Below are 19,527 nucleotides of genomic sequence, written 5' to 3'. Positions count from 1 at the left end.
TCTGTGCAGCTTCCCTGCAAACGGGGACTGAAATCCCACAAATTGGGGCTGAAACCCCCCAAATTGGGACTGAATCCTGCAAATCAGGAGCAAAACCCCACAACTTGGGGCCAAAATCCTGCAAATTGGGCCTAAAATCCTATAACTGGGAGCCAAAATCCTGTAAATTGAGACCAAAAAATCCTACAAATTGGCCCTAAAATATTGCAAATTGGGGCTAAAAACCCACACACTTACCCTGAAATCCTGCCAATCAGGCTAAAATCCTGCAAATTGAGGCTGAAATCCCACAAATTTAGCCTGAAATCCTGCACATTTGGCCCAAACCCTGCAAATTTGGCCTAAAATCCCACAAATTAGTGCTGAAATTCTGCAAATTGAGCCTAAAATCCTGGAAATTTGGCCAAAATCCTGCAAATCGGGGCTGAAATCCTACCAATTTAGCCTGAAATCCTGCAAATTGGGGCCAAAATCCTGCAAATTGGGGGCTGAAATCCTGCTGGGTTGTGGGGGTTTTTTTTTGGGGGGGGGGGGGGCAGTGCACGCTGCCAGGGGAAGAGGAAGGAGGCTGCAGACCGCAGGTTGTTATAGATGTATATTGTATATATGCCAATGCAATAATAAAAACAGTGCAAATACAGTTACAGTTTATAATACTCGTCCCCCCCCCCGGCCCCGCTCCCCCCGTGCTCAGCGCGCTGCCCCCCCCCCTTTTTTTTTTTTTTTTTTTTATTTTTTGTGGGACACCCCCTCCCTGCCTCCGGGGCTGCTGGTGCCGCGGGGGGGGTCCAAGTTTGCGTGTGTGTGAAAGGCACAGATTCGGGAGGTGGCCGCCGCCACCAGTGCATCGCCGGGGCCGGGGCGGGGGGGGCCACCGGTCCCGTGTGTCCCCCCCCAGCACCATTCCCTACCCCCCCTTACCCCCCCCGAGCCGAGCCGCCGGGAACCCCCCTTTTGCACGTTTCATGTCATACACACGAGGTCACACTACGAGAAGGACGTGACGACTTCCACAACACCCATGGCTAGGTGGGTTCGTTTTCCGGTTCATTTGTTTGTTTTTGTTTTTTTCTACACAATGTACAATTTCTTTTTTTTTTTGGTTTTTTTTTATCCTTTTTTTTTTCTTTTTTTTTTTTTTAATGTGTCAAGAAATAGCTTATATACACGGATGAGTCCTTGTTATAACATTTCGGCAGCAATATCATAAGCTAATGAAGGGGTGGGGTGGGGGGGAGGTTAGAGGAGGGACGGGTTATGCCTTTGGAGGAACCAAAAAAAAAAAACAAAACAAAAAAAACAAACACCACCCCTCCCACCCTCCCACCCCCAAAATAAATCCCAATAAAAGCATTTTCACAAGCAGATCTACCCCTAGCTGTAAAAGAAACACGAACAAAAGCGGGAAAGAAATCCTTATTTCTGTATCTGGAGAAAAAAAATATAAAGGAAAAGGAGGGTTTTCTACCGTACATCACATCCCTGGGGGCCGGGGTGGGAGGCAGGGAACAAGCCAAAAAAAAAAAAACCCCAAAAAACCAAAAAAACTGTTAAACCTGCGCAGGTTACAGCCAAAGCCTCGGGGGGCCCTAGGGATGGCCCTGCTCCCCCTGCGGGACCGCAGGGACTGTTTTGGGGCTCCATTATTGGGCTGGGGGGGGGGGGGGGGAACTGCCTGCAGACCCCAGGGCCGAGGGTCCCACCCCATCCCGGCCCCATCGAACCCCCCCCGCCAAGGAGGGGGGGGCTGGGGGGTGGGCAAAAAGGGGTCGTCCCCCCTGTCCCCAAATTTCACTTATAGCACCATGAAGTCGGCATCTTGTTCTCCATTGGTTCCCTCCGTCCGTCTGCTCCACCCCCCCCCATGTACCCCCCCCCCGGCATTAAGTATTGCACTTGGTTTTTTGTATTTTTTTTTTTCATGGTTTTTTTTTTAAAGTTTCATAATTTAATCTCAACCCATGCGCCCAGGTCACCTCGTACCTCTCGGTAACACCTGACGGGGGAGAATGGCACTTGAGCGAGGGACAGGGAGGGGTGTGGGGGGCTCGACCACGTCGAAGGGCCCTGGGAAGAAGGGGTGGTGAAGGATAAGCTGATAAAAAAAATACTCCCCCCCACCCTGAATAACCAAAACCTCAGGTTTATCCAAGAAGAAACGATTTGTCAAAGTGCTCCCATGGAAGCAGGGCAATAAAAGGAGATTTGAAAAGGATCTCAGTGTCCCGGGGAGGGGCAGGGGGGGAGTATGGAACAGAGGAGCCAGCTAAACAAGATTAAAAACAAAACAAAAAAACCCACAAAAATATATATATATGTATATATATATACGCCACTACGCTTCACTAGCTTCCAAAAAAAAAAAAATTAAAAAACAAATAAAATCCTTTCGCCTCTGGAGGGCCCCGGGGCGGGGGGTGGAGGGTCGGGGCACCCAGACCCCTCGGGGGTTAAGTGCTCATTGAATTGAGGGGGGATGCTGACAGGGTGGGGGTCCCCCCCCACCGGTCGAGGGGTGGCATTTTGGGAGAGAAGGCGCCTCATCCCCAGTGGCAGAGGTGAGGGGGGGGTGCTCCCAGGCCCCCCACCCGTCGAGCAGCTCCCCACAGGCGAGCTGGCGCTTCAAAATTGCACAAGAAAATTTTAACGTCAGGGAAAAATTAAAAAACAAACAAACAAAAAAAGGAAATTAATTAAAAAAAAATATTAAAAACAACCAGAAAACTCTCAGGAAATCCCAGGAGCAGCAAACCCCTGCGCAGATGCTTGGGTTTGGGCAAGTTTGGGCACGGAGAGGTCCCGGCGGAGGCGAGGAGACGTGGAGGTGAGGATGCGAGGACGGCTCTGCCGGGGTCTCTCCGGCAGCCGGGGCGCAATTTCCCCTGGCTAGGGTTGTTGTCTGTGGAGGAGGAAGAGGAGGGGAGGGCCCATTAGTGTGAAGGTTAAGTGCAAATAGAGCGTTTCTCAGACGACTTTTCGCGGCTTATTTCTTGCTTTGGGTTCGTTAACCGCCAGCTGGAGCCCGGGTGCCATGCAGAGACCGCAGTGCAGTGCCGTCCCCATCATCTGCGAGGGCTGGTGGCGAGTGACGACGACCAAGAGCAGCTCCGGAGCATGCAAGAGCGCAGAGGGGAGAGGAAGGGGGACTCACCGCGCCCGAGGCCACCAGTCGTTCGCAGTCTGCTCTAGAGCCTGCCGAGAAGCACCGCCACTGCTGCCGGCATGCACCATGGCGGCCACCTGCCCGCCACACCAGGGGCTCACCGGGCAGCATCGACACCCCTCTGCACCCCGCCAGGCTCCTCGAGTCGGTCAAGGGGGTTGCCAGCACCATCCATCGACCCCGTCAGCGCCAATGCCCGCACACCGGTGCTGACAGGCAACAGCTCTCCTCACCAAACCAGGCTCCCTTCCTCCGGGAAGAGAGGAGGGAGCTAAGGTGTCGGGATCAGCGTCTCCTGACTTCTTCTGCCGAGCCAAGGGAACTGTAGCACCCTACCGCGGACGGCAGTCCGGGCTCCAGCCCATCACATCTCTTTGCCCCCGTTTCCCCGTGAGTCAGCATAGGCTGCCCTTTAAAAAAAATAATGGTCACTTAATGTCGAGTGGATGCCCTTACAAAGTCTCTGGAAAGGAAAAAAAGTTTTAACCATCCATTTAGCAAAGGAGGAAAAAAAAAGAAAAAAAGAAAAAAAAACCCACAACACAATTAAAAATTCTATGCTTTGTCATTACAAAAAATAGCATAAAACAAGCTTTAACACATGGAGAGTGCTGATTTCAAGCAGACATTGTTCTGACCTCGGGCAAAGGAAGTGACCTCTCACTGCTATAGAAAACCAAAGTAGTTAAGGTTTGGAAAAAGGACAGGTCGCTGAAGGTTTGAAATGGGTTTTTTTTGTTTGTTTTTTTTGTTTTGTTTTGTTTTTTCATTTGTTTGTTTTTTGTTTCTTTTTTTTTGTCTTTTTTCCCCGTGTACGGTAGGCACCAGTACAGGCACTGCATGCGACGGAAGTGGGGAGGAAGGGGGGGACGGTCAATAGGCGTTATTTCTGTCCGCTGATGGACTGCGATATAGAGCGGGGTGGGATCATATCCAAAAGGTATTCCCGCTGCCGGTCCGCCAAACTCGACGCTTTGTGGCCTCCAATCCCAGCATTCAGGTAAGCGATGTTAACTCCTGGAGAAGGGCAAGAAAAGCAGGTGGGGATTCCTCCAACACACCCCTGTGCTCAGAGGTCCCCGTTTTGTGACCAGCGAGCCAGGACGTTCCCAACTTTTACTTGGGAAGCGGCAATTTAACCCAAACTCACCCTCTGAAATCCACAGAGGTCTGCAAGGCCTCTGTAGCAGGGGGAAGGGAAGCCCCCCCCTCCCCAAAAAAATCAAACCAGGCACAGATTGACCCATCCTGCTCTCTGTCTAGCCCTGAGCCCCATCCTCCCTGTGCTCCGGCACAGACGGGGGGACGTTACCTGGCATGCCAAGGAGACCGCCTGCCACAGACAGCTGGGGTGCCTGCGCAAAGTTGGAAAGCATGGAGCGGGCAGAGGTGGGGATGCCACGCTGCAAAGTGCTCTGGGGCTGCGGAGCCTGAGGAAGAGGAGAACAAAGATGGTAGCAAGGCACAGGGATCACCCAGCAGTCTGGAAGCAGCCCCTGACGGAGCTGCAGCCACAGGGTGGAGAATCAGTCGTGGTTTTTGGCCAGTACGTGGAAAACACAGTTTGCAGATCGCTCTCGTAGAGGTACGTAATCAGGCAGCAGAGTCTAGGGCTGTGCTGCGGGCTCCCCCACCAGACAGCATGGGATTGACAGGGGATAGATCGGGAGGGGAAGGGGTGGGAGAGAAGACCACCAGCAGCTACGGTCTCTGCTGGCACAAGGAAATGGGGTGCAGGGGACTCGGGTTAAAAGCAGCCCTACAGTCCCTAGGAAAAAGGGCAGCCAGATCCCAAAACTGCTGTAAGAGAGAAGGCAGTAGGATTCTCGCACCTCCCTCCTTGTCAGGGAGCGCTCGCTGTGCCCACCCCACTCCGAAGCAGGAGCATGCATCTGGGCTACAAGTGAGGGGAAGCATGCTCTTGCTCTGCCGGGAGCCCGGCACCGGAGCTATGGAAGAACAAGCGCCACTTACCTGCCGGAGCGTGTGGTGCCGCATGATATTCTCCTGTTTGCTGACACTGGAGACAGCAGGAGCTGCAGTGGGGGACAAGGCTGCCTGCTGCTGTAGCCTCTGCTCGATCTCCTGAGCGAAAGAACCAGAAGCATCCTCAGAAGCACACACCACCAGATTAGACCTCGCCTCCCTGATGAGACGCAACAGGTCCGAGCTGACCACTCCGGCGCCACGAGCAGGGCATGCCAGGGCTCACACTGACACTGGCCCTGGCAGGTGGCATTCCCAGAGAGGGAGGAAGCAAGTCCCTCTCCCCATGCTCTGCAATCACTGCTTTATTTGAAAACCACTGAAAACCCGACTGCTTTCCCAAGGTGGTACTGGAACCACAGTCTTGCTGCAGCCAACACAAACAGCTTTTCTATCTGTGGACCCACTTGTTACAAACAGCCCAAAGACACTTCTTGCTCTGAAACAAGCACGTCCCGTTTGTCAGCAGCCGGATTCCACTTCATATTTAGTTTTTTGGGGTTTTTTCACAAGTTCAAAAATGATGATTCCGGTTTATTTTACCCTAGGGCCTCTAAACAAGCTCTCCAACACCAATTTATCATGGGAATTTAGCAAATTCCCCCCTTCCACAAAAAAGCGAGCAGGCAGCAAGCGGTTAAGTGACTTCCGGCAAGTTCCAGCAAAGTCAGTGGCAAAACCAGGGAGGGAAGGCAGCTGTCCCCAGCCAGCCCTCGAGCTACAAAGCCAGGGGGAAAACAACGCACAAAGGCAGAGGAGCAGCTGCTCCGGAGCACTCTGGACACTCAGCACCAGCCTTTCACTGTTAGAAGCTCCATGTGCCGAGCTGGGCAGCCCCACAAGCTGGGCATCCCCACAGAGAAGCCAAACTCCTCAAGTTCATGCATGGGGAACCCCGACTGACCTACCAAAAAGCCACGTGGCTGGAGACACACAAAGGGAAGGGAGCAGGGGATCCCAGAGCCCACGGCGGGAGCTCCAGGCTCTCGCGGAGCAAACGTGCCCCACCAGCGCAGCTCGCAGAGGGGCCATGTACTTGCCTGCTCCTGCTGCAAAGCTTTCACAAAGGCGTTCTTCAGTCGGTTGGTGTGCTCTGCCTTCAGCGCCTTCTTCTGATTGGAAGTCATGCACTGCTCGCACAGGATCTTCCCATTTTTCTCCTGCTTCCAGTGAGGGGTGAAGTCAGTGCGGCATTGGGCACAGACAAAGGGCTCCACACGCAGGAGGGACGCGCAGCTTTTCCCTGGGAGTCACCAAGAATGGGAGTTAGGTGAGAAAACAGGACAGCCCCACCATGCTCTCACATTGCCTCCTCCACCCCGGGCATGACAGCAACGAGCTCCCGCACGCACCATCGGAGCAGGAGGGAAGGTCCCAGCAAATAAATGGATTTTCAGGACAGCGTTGCATCAAAGTCGAACCCCACTCTGGTTAAGAGCTCAGCATCCTGGGAGAGATACAGGAGAAATCCTGCCCCAGGGACAGAACAACCCGGCAGTGCTGGGACCAGCTCTACAAGACTATAAAAAGCTGGGGGTCTTGGTGGTTGAGTCAGGCAAGTCAGCAATGCCCCACAGTTACACCATGCCAAACATGCACTGGAAGAGCACAGGCTCAATTCCGTCCAACTGGGAGGTGACAGCCCGGAGGGAACAGTGAGATGGGAGCTAAAAGCTCCACAATCCCGCAGGGACAGGACCCCAGGAAGTCACAGTTCCTGAAAATTTTGCATCTCGGCTCCCAAACATTCATTCAGGGAAGGGCCTGGGAGACGCCTCCCCAAGTGGGGACAGCCCCACAAGCCCCAGGCCACAGACACTGCTGCTCCGGGGCTGGCTGCAGGCTCGGCACATCAAGGCTGCCAGCCTTGCCAGACTGGCTCTGTGCCCACAAGGTCAGCACACACCTCCCTAGTGCCTGGAGGCAGGAGGTCCAGGCTCTGCTCTCCCCTCCGCTGCAGGCAGCCGCAGCAAGAAGGAGCAGAGTCCAGGGCTGGGTAAGACCAGAAACTGTTCTCTCACAGCCTCGCAAACCACATATTTTGGTGTTTTAAAAAAAAAAAAAAAAATAAAAAAAGTAGGAAATGACACATGGGAGCACTGTCAGCGTGGTGGTCGAGGAAAGCTGCAGGCCTCTGAGCTCACCTTGACTGTCAATAACACTCTGCACCACCTCCTCCAGCCCCACCATGTAGATGAACTCGCTGTTGGCTGCGCTGGGCAAGAAATGCAGCAGGGGAGCGGGTGGCTTCGGGGGTGGGATCTCCAGCAGTGTCTTTTCAAGCTGCTTGCGGAGGGCAAGCTTGGCAGCTGCCTGGGAGTTGGCGGCATCGTTCAGAGCACTAGGGCTGGGGAGTGGAGACGACACCCTGTTCACAGTGCCAGGCTGGATGTGAGAGGCAAGGTTCATATAGATGGCTGAAGACGACGTACGCTGGCAAGGAACAGAAGAACTTGATTGCTGGAGAGGAAAAGGAGATGAGGATTAATACAAAAAATTAATACAGTCCCCAACTACAGCTCAGCCCCTAAAGGAACCTGGATGAACCAGATTGCCTTCTCACAACCCTCCCTCCCTCTGCAAACGTTCCCAAAAGGACCTGGGGAGACAGAAGTCATGCTGGGACTTGGGAGCAGGGAGCTCATCTTGCTCCCTACGATAAAGCAGTGCCGGTGCCGAGGAGCCTCTGGTGCACCAGAATCCACAAGAGGAGTCTTGGCATCCAGAGCAGCCCAGGGACTTCTGCAGGCGAGGTAATGCATGTGCAGGGTCCAGCCTTGGGACCCAGCATTGGCCTTGCTGCGCGTAGGCAGCACCAAGCGCCGTGATTCACGTGCTGGCACCATCGCTCACTGTCGAGTTCTGCTCCTCCGCCTCTTGCTTCGCTGATCTGGCAGGCACCCAGGCAGCATCCCTGCTGCCAGATGGTGTCCGTCCCCTCCCACACAGGTGCTCCGAATGTGCCAATTCCCTCTTCTTCCATTTCCAGCAGCTTTCTTCTGCATCCTCCGTTCATTCGGATGCGCAGTCCCTCTGGCACGTGACCGTAGCAAAGCACAAAGACTTCTGCTGACCTGAAGATGCAGCTTTCGCAGTCTTTTGTGATAAGAAGCCATCAGCCTGCAATCTATTTAAGCCCAAGCAGGGCTGCTGCCAGCCTTTCACCCAGCCTGCCTGTTTCCCAGGTATGAACACTTCCACGCATGCAAAGGGGAAAATCCCAAACAGTAACAAACCCTCTCAGCAATTCAAATGGGGTCAGCTACCAAAGCTCGAGAGACATGGTCGTGTCAATCGAGAATAACACGCAGAAGATCAATCAGTTTGCCCCACTTTTCTTTTTTAAGACTCCTAATGCTTCACTGATTGGGGAAAAAAAAGGCAGAGTCAAGTTCATCCCAACCCAGTTAGTCCAATGTAGGTCCAGGAAAATTAATGGCAGAGCTGATCAGGGATAACTCATGCAGACTTAAATAAACAGTTGATGAATTAACACTAATGAACTTAAAACTCTTCTGTAAGAGTAGCTGGGGTGTTTCTTTTAATCAAACACATAATTAGGTTCGTTTGACAGTTGTTCAGATGCAAGACTTTCAGACTGTTGTGTAGTCATGTTTATCATTCACACATTTGCACTACACTATGGTTAGGACAGGTTAAATGGCTTAAGAACCGGTGACAAACCCTAAAAGGAATTAACAGGGGTCGTTGACCTGGGCCCACACACACACAGAGCATCTCAGCCAAGCATTGCAGTCTCGGACGAGGGACAGAAACTGTGCCACAGCGGGAGAGATGCAGCCCAGGAACCAAGGCTGTTTGCAGGAGAAAGTTTTGATTGCTTTACGCAGCACCAGTGCTAGAACCAGAAAGTGTTATTTTTTTTCCCTCTCCATTTTCCGTCTTCATGGAAATCTTTCCACTCTTCCAAAAGTAAAACAAGTGGGTTTAAACGTCCTGCTCCTTGACTGCAGGGAGCTCGCTGTGCTCTTCCAGCAGAGAAAAGCAGAAGAAAAGCACAAGTGAGTGAGTGCTTGCTACTGGCTGCGGGAAGAGTAAACAGACCTGCTCACAAACCAGTCACCCCGCTTCAGTGGGGTCTTCATGTCACCATTACAGCAGGAGGCCAGCACTGCTCAGATGAACCAGCGCTTTGGTAGCAGGCAGCTCCAAATAGGAAGTTTTAAAATTATTTATCATTTCATTCTTCCACACGGGTCAAGGACATCTGTCTTCACCCACGCTTGGGATATATTTCCACCTGCAAGCTTCACTCCAATGTCTTCATGCTGAGCTCTGAGCACCTCCATGGCACTCAGATTCCTTAAGGCACCTCCTATTTTCCCTTCTTGCTAACCCCACCAGGCAACTGTGCCTAAAATCCAGCAATAAATCAGTAACGTACCGGTTGGTAGTTGATGGCTGGATTCATGCTTGGAGTTGTAGTGCGGATGAGGCCAGGTTTAGGAGGAACCCGCTGCCCTTGTAACTGGGCAGGGTTCGGAGCAATCACGCGCTGCGACATAAGCATATGGGGCAGAGTCGTATTTGTGGCAGACCTAATGACACTGTGACCCTGTCAAGAAAGGAAACAAGAAATAAATTTAAAAAAAGGACTTGAGGCAAACCAGAATTTTTAGTTCCCTGATCAGGCTCTGCAACAGCAGAGAGCACTTCCACTTATCTGTAATTCCAGTTAACTTCTAAGGCAAGACACCACTGAAAGAAGTTAACTTTTCCTCTAATTGTCCTTTATTTTAAATAATCACAGCCATTCTGCCTGGAGGGAGGATGTCTCAACGTACTCATATTTTCTGTAGAGAGGCTGGGATAGCACCTGAGTCAAGAAAAGGAGTAGTAATCTCATGGAGCAACTGTTTCCCAGGAGCCAGCCTGCTCACTGGGAAGAGGACAGACTGCCAGGATCTAGGCTGGGATGTTTTGGAAGGTGATTTTCAAGACACACATTCGTGGCCTATCTTTGCATTAAAAACAACCCCATCAATTTGATCAATATGGAAAAAAGCAAGGGGAAAAGAGGGGATTAAAAAAAAAAAAGACAGCTGTTTGCCAGCTGCATAGAGCTATTAAAACCAGAATTCACACCGGTGCCCGAGTTCAAAGTGAAACAGTTATAAGAGTCCTGACTAACAGGGAGATGGGTGTTTGCCTTTGGTGCAGGAATGCAGAGGCATGTTAAAAACCTCAATGCTGAGCAGCCAGAAACATGACACTGGGACTGGAAAGACCTGAGCGCAGGCTGAGCCAGGGCTTGACCTGCCCAGGCTCCTCCTAACGCTCAGCTCGCAGCAAGGTCTTTTTGTCTCTGAGCGCCAAGGAACAGCTCCAAGGAGGGATGACAGGTAGAAGGGCTCAATTTTTTTATCAGAAATGATCTCAAAACATTAAACACCTCCTGCCTGACAACCTCTGTCTCAACCCCCTATTCTTTTTTTTATTAGACTTGTTCTAGATGAGGTTCTTCGCTGTCACACATAAGAAAAGCTTCACAAAGACTGTGCAAACAATGCGTTTCCTCTTCTCCTAAAGCCCATTTCCTTTACCAGCCTGATCCCACTGCGAAGCCACAATAGACTTGACCCCGAATCGTTGCCATAGCAAAGAAAACAAATGCCACAAACAAAGAAGATGGTTAATGGAGGGAGTAAATGATCAGCAAGACTGAAATGAAAGACTTTTGACAAAAGCAGGAGAGAAAGCTACAGGCAGACAGACACGTTGGAGGATCACCTCCATCCTGGTCCCATACACCATCTTCCCAGCATCTAGGTTCACAACCGCATTGCTGTGACTTTGTATATTCCAATATACTATCAAAGAAATATAACTGACAGACTCTTACTGAAAGGACAAAGTCCATTTCCTGATGCTACAGAGCTCGTGGAAGAGGAACATTTGTGGAGGGGTAAGAGCATGCCCCAAGGTGGCAGGGGACCCCAAGCCCTGCAGCAGAGCTGGACCAAGCCCCAAGAAAGAAATCCCCATTGCCCATCAGCATCAACACCCGGCTCCACAGGCACAGGCCGAGTGCCCTCCTTCCAGTGAGCTCATACCATTGGCTTCTTGTTTACCCGTGCGACATTAAACAATTGTGTCATCTAGAATTAGCATTCTTCCAGCGCACAGACAGAAAGGTAGCCATGTCACACGGCACCCTGCTCTGCCTATAGTGCTTTCCCAAAGAAGGTAAACATTTCAATTCCCTGTTTTGTTTGCATTTTTCTTCACCCTCTTCCTCTGACCATTCTGCACCGTTTCAAAAAGCAGGTCTGCTGACTGGCAATTCCTGCGGGTACATGCAAATGAGCAGTTTTCTCCCTGCAGACCCAGAACTTGCATTACCCAAGCAGCAGACAACTTTCTTCAGGGCCACCACATCTAAAGTCAGCTCCTTCCACCTCACACAATGCAAATTGTCAGCTGGACTGACCTCCACACCTCCCTGCAGAAAAATCTGCCACTTCTGAAGCAGCAGAGGACCCAGACCTCCCCACACACATCATGCAGGGGCCAAGTGCTGGGACAGGCATGAAGTGTTATGGGGATAGCTCACTCTCCACCGATCAGCTTCAGAGATGACCTTGCCTGCAGAGAGAACTTCCCAGACAAGTTGTGGGACACCAGACTGTTCGACTCACGGTGCTGGGAACTGCCAGCATTTATCTGCCTCTTGGAAAAAGCATCTCAGTCGGGCAGAGACAAATGTGCAGCGTTGTGTGTGCACCAAACAAAATTATAGTCTTTTGCACAGAAAACAGGTGTCAGAAAGGCTCACCTGTAATGTCCTTAAGTTCTGAGGCTCAACCCCCTGAGCTCCAGGCCTGGAGGGAAGCTTGGACAGTCCCTGCTGTCCCACGTGAGCAGGAGATGGCTGGACAATAGATGCCGCATTCTGGACAACTGGAGTCTAGATTGAGAGAAAATGAGAACTGGCATCAGTGCATGGTGCTTGGAAAGGAAATCCATTGACAGACCTGACACGAGCCAAGCCTCATCGCTGCTACATCAAATACTAATACTTCAGAGCTGCATAGATTTGTCTTCTCAGCTGGCCCTGAGGGCAGCATGCTAGGTAGGATGGGCTGTGGATTTGCTACAGACACACTTTGGTAGGAAATATCACACAAGAGGTCAAATGTGGAGTAAAGGAAGGTCCAAGAGCAGAGCAAGTCTTCAGTGTTTGCCCACTAACAGGCTTCTGCGAGGCCAAGCGCCTTCCCCTTATCCCACCCAGACCCAAACCATGCTGCTCAGAGCTTCACCTTCTGTACCACATTCTCCTTTTGCAGCTGACTTTGCCTCAGTTTCTTCAGCAACACAAGCCTGGCCTCCTCCAGCCGTAGCTCATCCCGAAGCTGCTTGATCAGCTGCTGTCGCTCCTCTATGCTTTTACCCTACAAAGAGGCAGAAAATCAGTCAAAACTCAAACAGCTGAAACCTGCTACCTATGCCTCAGTGGCAAGAGAGCATGAGGAAGCTTTAACACAAGGAAGAATTTGTACCAAGGATAACCAAGGATGCAAGAGCTGGATTGTTAACGCCCAGAAGTTACTGCATTGCTCAGAAACCCCCTTAGCTCCCAAATCCTTCAGAAAAGCAGAAACCTCCTGCAGCAGAATGGCTCCCCACTGGAGCAGCCACCTGGGACAGCCAAGAAATCCCTTACCTTAAACATTTCAAGATTTGCTGCCTTAAGTCTTTCCTCCATACGAGAGCTGGAACGGGGACTGGATGCCTCATTATCGGAGAGGACAATTATATCTGGTGAAGGGGTTAATCGTCCCCTGTCCTGGTCACTGTGTAACAGAAGGGAGAAAGAGAAAAAAAAAAAAGGCTGAGCCTCAACACTGGGACATAGGCAGCAAATCTGGGTGTGGAACAAACCCCCCTCCACCACAGATGCGAACTGGAGCTCAGCACTGCTCTCTATACCTGCAGAGCCAATGAACAGGAGTGGACTGCTGGTTTTAGGACAGAAGTATCCTCTGCTCGCAGGAGAGAAAAGACTTGTTCAAAAACATTTTCTTCACCAGGGCGAAAGGTGTATTGTTCTAAGCACAGCGTAAGCAAACACGTGATGCAAACCCTATCCGTGAGAGGACTAGTCAGGTGTTAATAATGAGCAATACAGTAACTAAATAGGGAGACACAACTGTAGCCAGGTGCTGAGATGAGAGTGAACAGGGGTAGATACTCCGGCCTGCTATTGTTCATACTTACTCAGGAAGATCACCACGATGCTGGAGATGAGAACAGACTAAGCCCCCCAGTTAACAGAAATGTAAATACTCCAAGCCTATCTCAATACAAATCTATTTTAAAAGGTCACTTCATAAAAGAAAATCTGAATAAATACCCTGCATAGAGTCAAAAGATCCAATTGAACCATGACCTAAAAATCAGTAAATGAAAGGAGCAGCAACAGCAACAGCCCGCCACTGGGAAAAAAAAAATATTTAAAAAAAAAAAATCAATGTCATAATCCGGCAGTATCCAAGCACCGCATTATTCGTGATGCCATCATTCAGAGTAAGAAGACACTAATAAAAGTCCTTTGCTATCACCAATTTAATGTAATGGTGCTTGGAGAGCCTTGGAAAAATGCTAGATAGTCCAGTGTGAAGAAGGACAAGCACCACAGTTATAAAAGTGCCAGGCACACTGCCACCGAGGCAAACAGACTTATCGCTCTCGAACTCACTGGAAGGTCTCTGGTGTGAGGCTGTGGGGGTAAGGAGATGCACAGATTATCATATCCGAAACTTTTAGCTTTGAATACCCAGGAGGAAGCACAGAGCCAAATCCCAGCTCCAAGGCTTGGCCACTCCAGGGACCGTGGATCCAGAGAGGGTACTCGGAGTGGGACGCTGGCTTGCAGGGGGTTTTGCCTTTGACAGCTTTATCTCCCAAATGTTACAGCTGCTTTCAGGGGCATTTCAAAGCACTAGTGCTGTGCAGCTGTCCCCTTCTCCAGCCGTTGCACATCCATGGCGAGCTCCATCGATCACAGAGTTTGCAGGTCACTCTTCAGCTGGAGAAATGCCCCCAGCAGCATTGCTCCAAACCATCAAAAAAAAAAAAAGAAATCAAAGCTGTGAAAGCTCTCAGCTGCACCCAAAAGCATGAGGACACGGCTTTGCATGGTATTTGTGGGTGCATTATTTCAGAGCCTTCAATAGTGTCTTTGTGGGCCATCACACATTTAAGCCATCACATGAACATGGTATCCGCTGATCAACAGACATCCTGTTCTTGCGGATCTCCTTTCAGCACCCCAAAGACGCTCCGTGCAGGACCAAACCAGGGGTTTTCCAGCTGCTGCTCCTGCTCCAGAGCAGAGAAGGAGGTTTCTCAGGTTGCCAGTGGCAGGAGGGTTTCCAGCTGGGCCTGAGTTTGTGGTCTGTCCCCGCAGTATGGTTGGCAGAGAAGGTCCAGAGCATCCTATCGAGAGAAAGTCAGCCCAAGCCTGTCCAGGCAAACCAACCTGCATCCGAGGAGTTTTATAATTAGCTGGCCAAGAGCAAGAGCTGCTTTTGGGTGAGTCTTCAACAGCTCTTGAGCAGCCCATCACCCTCCCACGGCATTTTATCTGGCTTCTGCTGCGAGCTACCCAAGGTGCCTATCTCCAAACCATCAGTTAGGGCATGTCTATACACAAAACCACTCCGGAATAAACATGTCCTTGCAACAAAGCAGGTATCCTGGGTCAACTCGCAGCCACCGTCCCCCAAACGGAGTTTCATATGTCAACAAATACCGTGATGACCAAGTGTTTGGATAAGGGCTCTCTGGTATGCACAGGATTGCATGTTAAAAATAAAGCAGGCTTTGGCAGAGGGTCCCTTCCCCCATCAGCATCAGGGCTGCTCACACGGACCCCACAGGCACCAAAACCAAGTCCCTTATTTTGCTGCAAGTCTCTGGATGTGCTTGCTTTGAGTAACAGCATCCCGAACTCTTGGACTAGAAGGACTGAAGGCAATCAGGCATTGAGGACAACAGGTTTTCTTGCTCCTCTCGCATCCTTGGCCACATATCAGGCACACCCGGAGTAATGAAGTATTGGATTTTGGTTCAGGATTTTCCTAAACAAGGGCTGTCGTTATGGCTGCTGGTGATTATTTTGCACAAGCATCCAGATACATCCAGGCTGTTTTATTTACATTCCGTTGAGGGGAAAAAAGCAAAGCCAGTGTCAAAACCAGACGGGAAAACAGGGCCATCTGCAAAGAATTGCTGAATATGTCAGGGTTGTTTTATTTACTTTTGTCAAGAGAAGAGCATAATTACAACAAAACTACTGGAAGAAGTGCTATGCCGACAGCACAAGAGGTAGGCAGAGGTGCGAAGACATGGAGCATGTTCCCAAGCAAACTCCAGCTTACTGACCCCTTATCAGCTGGTTAGGAAAGTTAAACACCCCTTAGCCTTATTTCTCTTGCTAGAAACGTTTTTCACTCTCAATAATTTCAAAACTCATAGCAGAATTTTTCTACCTCTTTTTAGAGCTGATTTCTTTTCAATCACAGTTAGTGATTCAAGTGTTCGCATCCAGTTCTGGTACCTAACTGGATTCCCCGTGTCTTGCACAATATTCAAGCAACTCAGCTGAGCATGCAGCCCTCCACAGTGCCCAATGCTCGCCTGCCAGTTCTCTGGGGAGAAGACGACCTGCACAGTAACTTACCCAGAGCCACAGTTATTCCTACAGCATTTAACACCTTGAGAGCTTAAACCCATTTGCCAAGCAGCTGAGTATTACCCATGTTGTCTCACCCACACAGCTTTTTGGGAGAACTGCACTTTTCAGAGGTGCAACACCCCAATGATGCACTTGGAGCAGGACACAAGTCAACCCAGGGCACCTACAAAGGGTGTTGCTTGTACCTGAATGCTCCCACGAGCACAGATAAAACCCTCTGGTGCACAACAGTAACATCTCTGCCCCACCGCATGCAGTTCTTCAGATTTTACGGGAGGCTGAACCAGCAGCAGAGGTGACCAGGCAGATTTAAGCCACATATATTGTCATTAAACAAAAATAATCCAGGTGGTTTTCTCCTTTCAACCTCTGGCACTCCAGATCTGTTCACCACTTCTGAAATTCTGCAAGCCAGGGTGTGACAGATAAGCAAGTGCCTATGAAGGCATTAATCTTTATAATATTTACTATACTGACGGCACCCAGAAGGGGCTTGAAACATTGAGATCCTCTGCCTTCATATCCCCCATCCATCACCTGCTCACCAGCCCCTGCTGGGACAGCAGCCCCCAGAAGCATAGGCAGCACCCCCTCATTATCCAAAAGCCACCACCAACAAAAACCAGCCCTGATATGACGCACCCATGAAGACAAAACAATCTCAGTTTTGCTGAATCACGATCCCGGTTCCTCGATGAACAGGGAGAGTGAGAACAGACAACACTGGCAACATGTACCCTGTCACAAAGAGGGCTCACCCTGCCCTCACACCTTTCTGCTGAAGCAACCAAACTTCCTATACATCCACACGCAAAGACATACTCAACCAGTTGGGACACCGGCATCTATCTCCAGGCCTGCAAATGCAGCTCCTGTCGTTGCAGGCTGCAGCTTTGCATAGGAATTACCACTGCCTCCTTCAAACATGCTTCAACTGCAGGTACCTGCTTCCTGAGCAAGGTGCAGGAAGCACCAAGAAAACATAGAATCACAGAATGGTTTGTCTTGGAAGGGACCTTTAAAGGTCACCTAGTCTGACGCCCCTGCAGTGAGCAGGGACATCTCCCACTCAATCAGGTTGCTCAGAGCCCCGTCCAACCCAACCTTGAATGTCTCCAACCATGGGGCATCGACCACCTCTCTGGGCAACCTGGGCCAGTGCCTCACCACCTGTAGCGTAAAGCATTTCTTCCTGACATCTGGTCTGAATCTCCCCTCTTTTAGTTTAAAACAATCACCCCTTGTCCTATCACTACAGGCCCTACTAAAAAGTCTGTCCCCATCAAAAGGACACAGTGAGGTCTCCTTGGAGCCTTCTCTTCTCTCAGCTCTCTCAGCCTCTCTCCATAGCAGAGGTGTTCCAGCCCTCGGATGATTTTTGTGTTCCCCCTCCAGACCCGCTCCAACAACTCCGTGTCTTTCCTGCGCTGAGGACCCCCGAGCTGGGCGCAGAGCTCCAGGGAGGTCTCACCAGAGCGGAGCAGAATCCCCTCCCTCGACCTGCCAGCCATGCTGCTGGTGATGCAGGCCAGGAGACGGTTGGCTTGTTGGGCTGCCAGCGCACATTGGCGGCTCGGGTCCAGCTTTTCATCCACTAAAATATCAAGGGAATTTCTCAGCACTTTGTACCTACTTTAAACAGGACTCCCCCATTCTGCTCCTCAGCCTGTTTGCCAAGCCCATTCTGGCTCGGTATCCAAATCAAGCCAAAAATCAAAATTGTTAACGTTTGTTTCCTTCTTCCTCCCAAGAAAGCTGAAACAAGAACAGAGGCAGGATGTACCAGTGCTGTGCAGCACATGGGACAGGCTCTCACATGTGACCCTCTCACTCCAACTCCCCCATGCAGAATCTGGCTGCAGGTGCTGGCCGCGGAAATCGAGTTGCAGTTCACTAATGATAAAAATCAGGTGTGTGGGTACTGCACATACAGAGACCATGAGGAACTTCTCCTGGAAAACAGACACATCTCACCAGCACTCGATCGCTCAGGCAACTGCTTCTCACAAGCAGTCTTAGGCTCAGCAGGAAAAAACATTTTCTTCTTCACAGAGGCACTAGCCTGGCCACGGTCAGGTTTGAGAGCGACTGTCTGTGCCACTTGCATCAGATCTGGCCTCCAGCTGAATAAAGGACTTCTGCTGCCACTTTTGTAGGTGCTAATAAAAAGTCCTGGCTGGAGGGGACGCCCTCCTCCTTCACACACACTGGCAAGGTCTGCTCTGCCAGCCACCCAATGGTTGTAGCTTATAATACTAAACATATGGAGGGAGGAAGAAACAAAATCCATCTGGTTTTGGGGTGGAATAAGAAGGGCAGCAGAAGCAAAAACAATGAAAGAATAGCGCTGAGTGCCTTCCAGAGAAACTCTACTGGGAGAGCAGGCTCTGCTCCTCGGCATTCAGCCAAAGGGACCTCGCAGACACCAGGAAGACTCCCCCAGGCCCGCAGAATGTTGATTTAATTTCTGACTTGGGTTCTCACATCTGGCAGAGCACAGGATTAACAACAGGCAAGCTACAGACTCTAGTCATTTAGCACCTACCTTCTCCTTGCGCTCATATCCACTGGCTCATCATTAATGTTTTCCTTCCCTGGCCTCCCTGCAGTCCTGCCATCCCCATGGGGCCTAAGGCTCCCATTCAGCTTTTCTTCATAGACTTTCACACCATCCTGTTTCACCGGGAGCTCGTGGGGCACCTCAATGCCCGAGAGGTCCTTCCTCTTCAGCAGTGCCAGCATCTTCAGGCGCTCCATCGCCTCATGTCCTTCCATTTTCAATCTCTTTGCCAGGACATCATCCCGATCATCTGCTTGGTCCAAGCTCCGTTTCAAGAGGTTCAGGCGCAGAGCATCTTCCGTCATTCTGTCCATCCTGCAGGACAGAGGTTGACACAAGGACACAATCAGTATCACAGCAAACAGAAAACAGCTGCGGCAGACACGGCTTAACTCCCCCGGGGCCAGCGGGGACCTCCAAACCCAGCCTCCCACCTCGGGGTGCACCGACCTCCCACGCGCCTGCATGCAGTGACCTGCTGGCAGCAGTGCTGCACGCTTTTAGTCCTGATCCTAAAACCAGTCAGGCGGGGAGTTTCCCAAGCAGAAGGAACCGCACGCACCTGAAGAGCGAGAGCACCCCGAAACCCTTGAGAATGAGGACACAATCCCTCGTTCGGCATTAAAACACTGCCGGCTGCGATTCGACAAGATTTATTAGAAAGGGGAGCCAGAAAAGACTCGAGTCATCCAGGGACACGAGGGCAGCTCAGCTCCTTCTTGCACTACAGGTGCCCAGCCTTAGTTTTTTGTAAGGCTTCGTTTGCAGGCTTCATGCCATGGACTTCTGTTTTTTGAGGGGACCCGAAGCATGGTTTGAGCCCCCTGCTATCAGTATGAATGCCACAGCACGCCAAGTTTGGTAGCAAGCTTCCAAAATACAGAAAATCTCCTACCATGCAGTTTTTCCCACTCTTTCTACGCTCTCGGGCAAAGTTGCCTTGTTAGTCAGCATTGCAAGGCACCTTCTCACTCAAAGGTTGAAGGAACATGCAGGACCATCCTCACCCACGCTCCCTCTCCATCTTCCCCTGCCTCTCCTCCAGGTGCAAAAATGCCCCATGGCAAACAGATGCAGTAAAAAGAGGAAGAAGCC

At 50.8% G+C, this 19,527-nt stretch overlaps 1 protein-coding gene across 5 annotated transcripts in view; it reads right to left on the bottom strand.

Moving 5' to 3' along the window:
• Positions 1 to 3,709: 3,709 nt before the first annotated feature.
• Positions 3,710 to 19,527, bottom strand: part of GATAD2B (GATA zinc finger domain containing 2B) — a 41,169-nt gene continuing 25,351 nt past the window's right edge. For all 5 annotated transcript variants that reach the window (XM_075040837.1, XM_075040840.1, XM_075040839.1 and 2 more), the window contains exons 2-11: positions 18,418 to 18,747; positions 12,837 to 12,966; positions 12,433 to 12,564; positions 11,946 to 12,077; positions 9,555 to 9,725; positions 7,294 to 7,609; positions 6,190 to 6,392; positions 5,138 to 5,248; positions 4,476 to 4,593; positions 3,710 to 4,180 (exon numbers count right to left, since the gene is read on the bottom strand). In XM_075040837.1, coding sequence (XP_074896938.1) covers positions 4,047 to 4,180; positions 4,476 to 4,593; positions 5,138 to 5,248; positions 6,190 to 6,392; positions 7,294 to 7,609; positions 9,555 to 9,725; positions 11,946 to 12,077; positions 12,433 to 12,564; positions 12,837 to 12,966; positions 18,418 to 18,746 — 1,776 coding nt within the window. In that variant the 5' untranslated portion in view covers position 18,747 and the 3' untranslated portion in view covers positions 3,710 to 4,046. The remainder of the gene's footprint in view (positions 4,181 to 4,475; positions 4,594 to 5,137; positions 5,249 to 6,189; positions 6,393 to 7,293; positions 7,610 to 9,554; positions 9,726 to 11,945; positions 12,078 to 12,432; positions 12,565 to 12,836; positions 12,967 to 18,417; positions 18,748 to 19,527) is intronic.

The sequence above is a fragment of the Buteo buteo genome, chromosome 11 (genome assembly GCF_964188355.1).
Source record: "Buteo buteo chromosome 11, bButBut1.hap1.1, whole genome shotgun sequence".
Lineage (NCBI taxonomy): Eukaryota > Metazoa > Chordata > Aves > Accipitriformes > Accipitridae > Buteo > Buteo buteo.
This window is presented reverse-complemented; position numbering and strand designations above follow the sequence as displayed.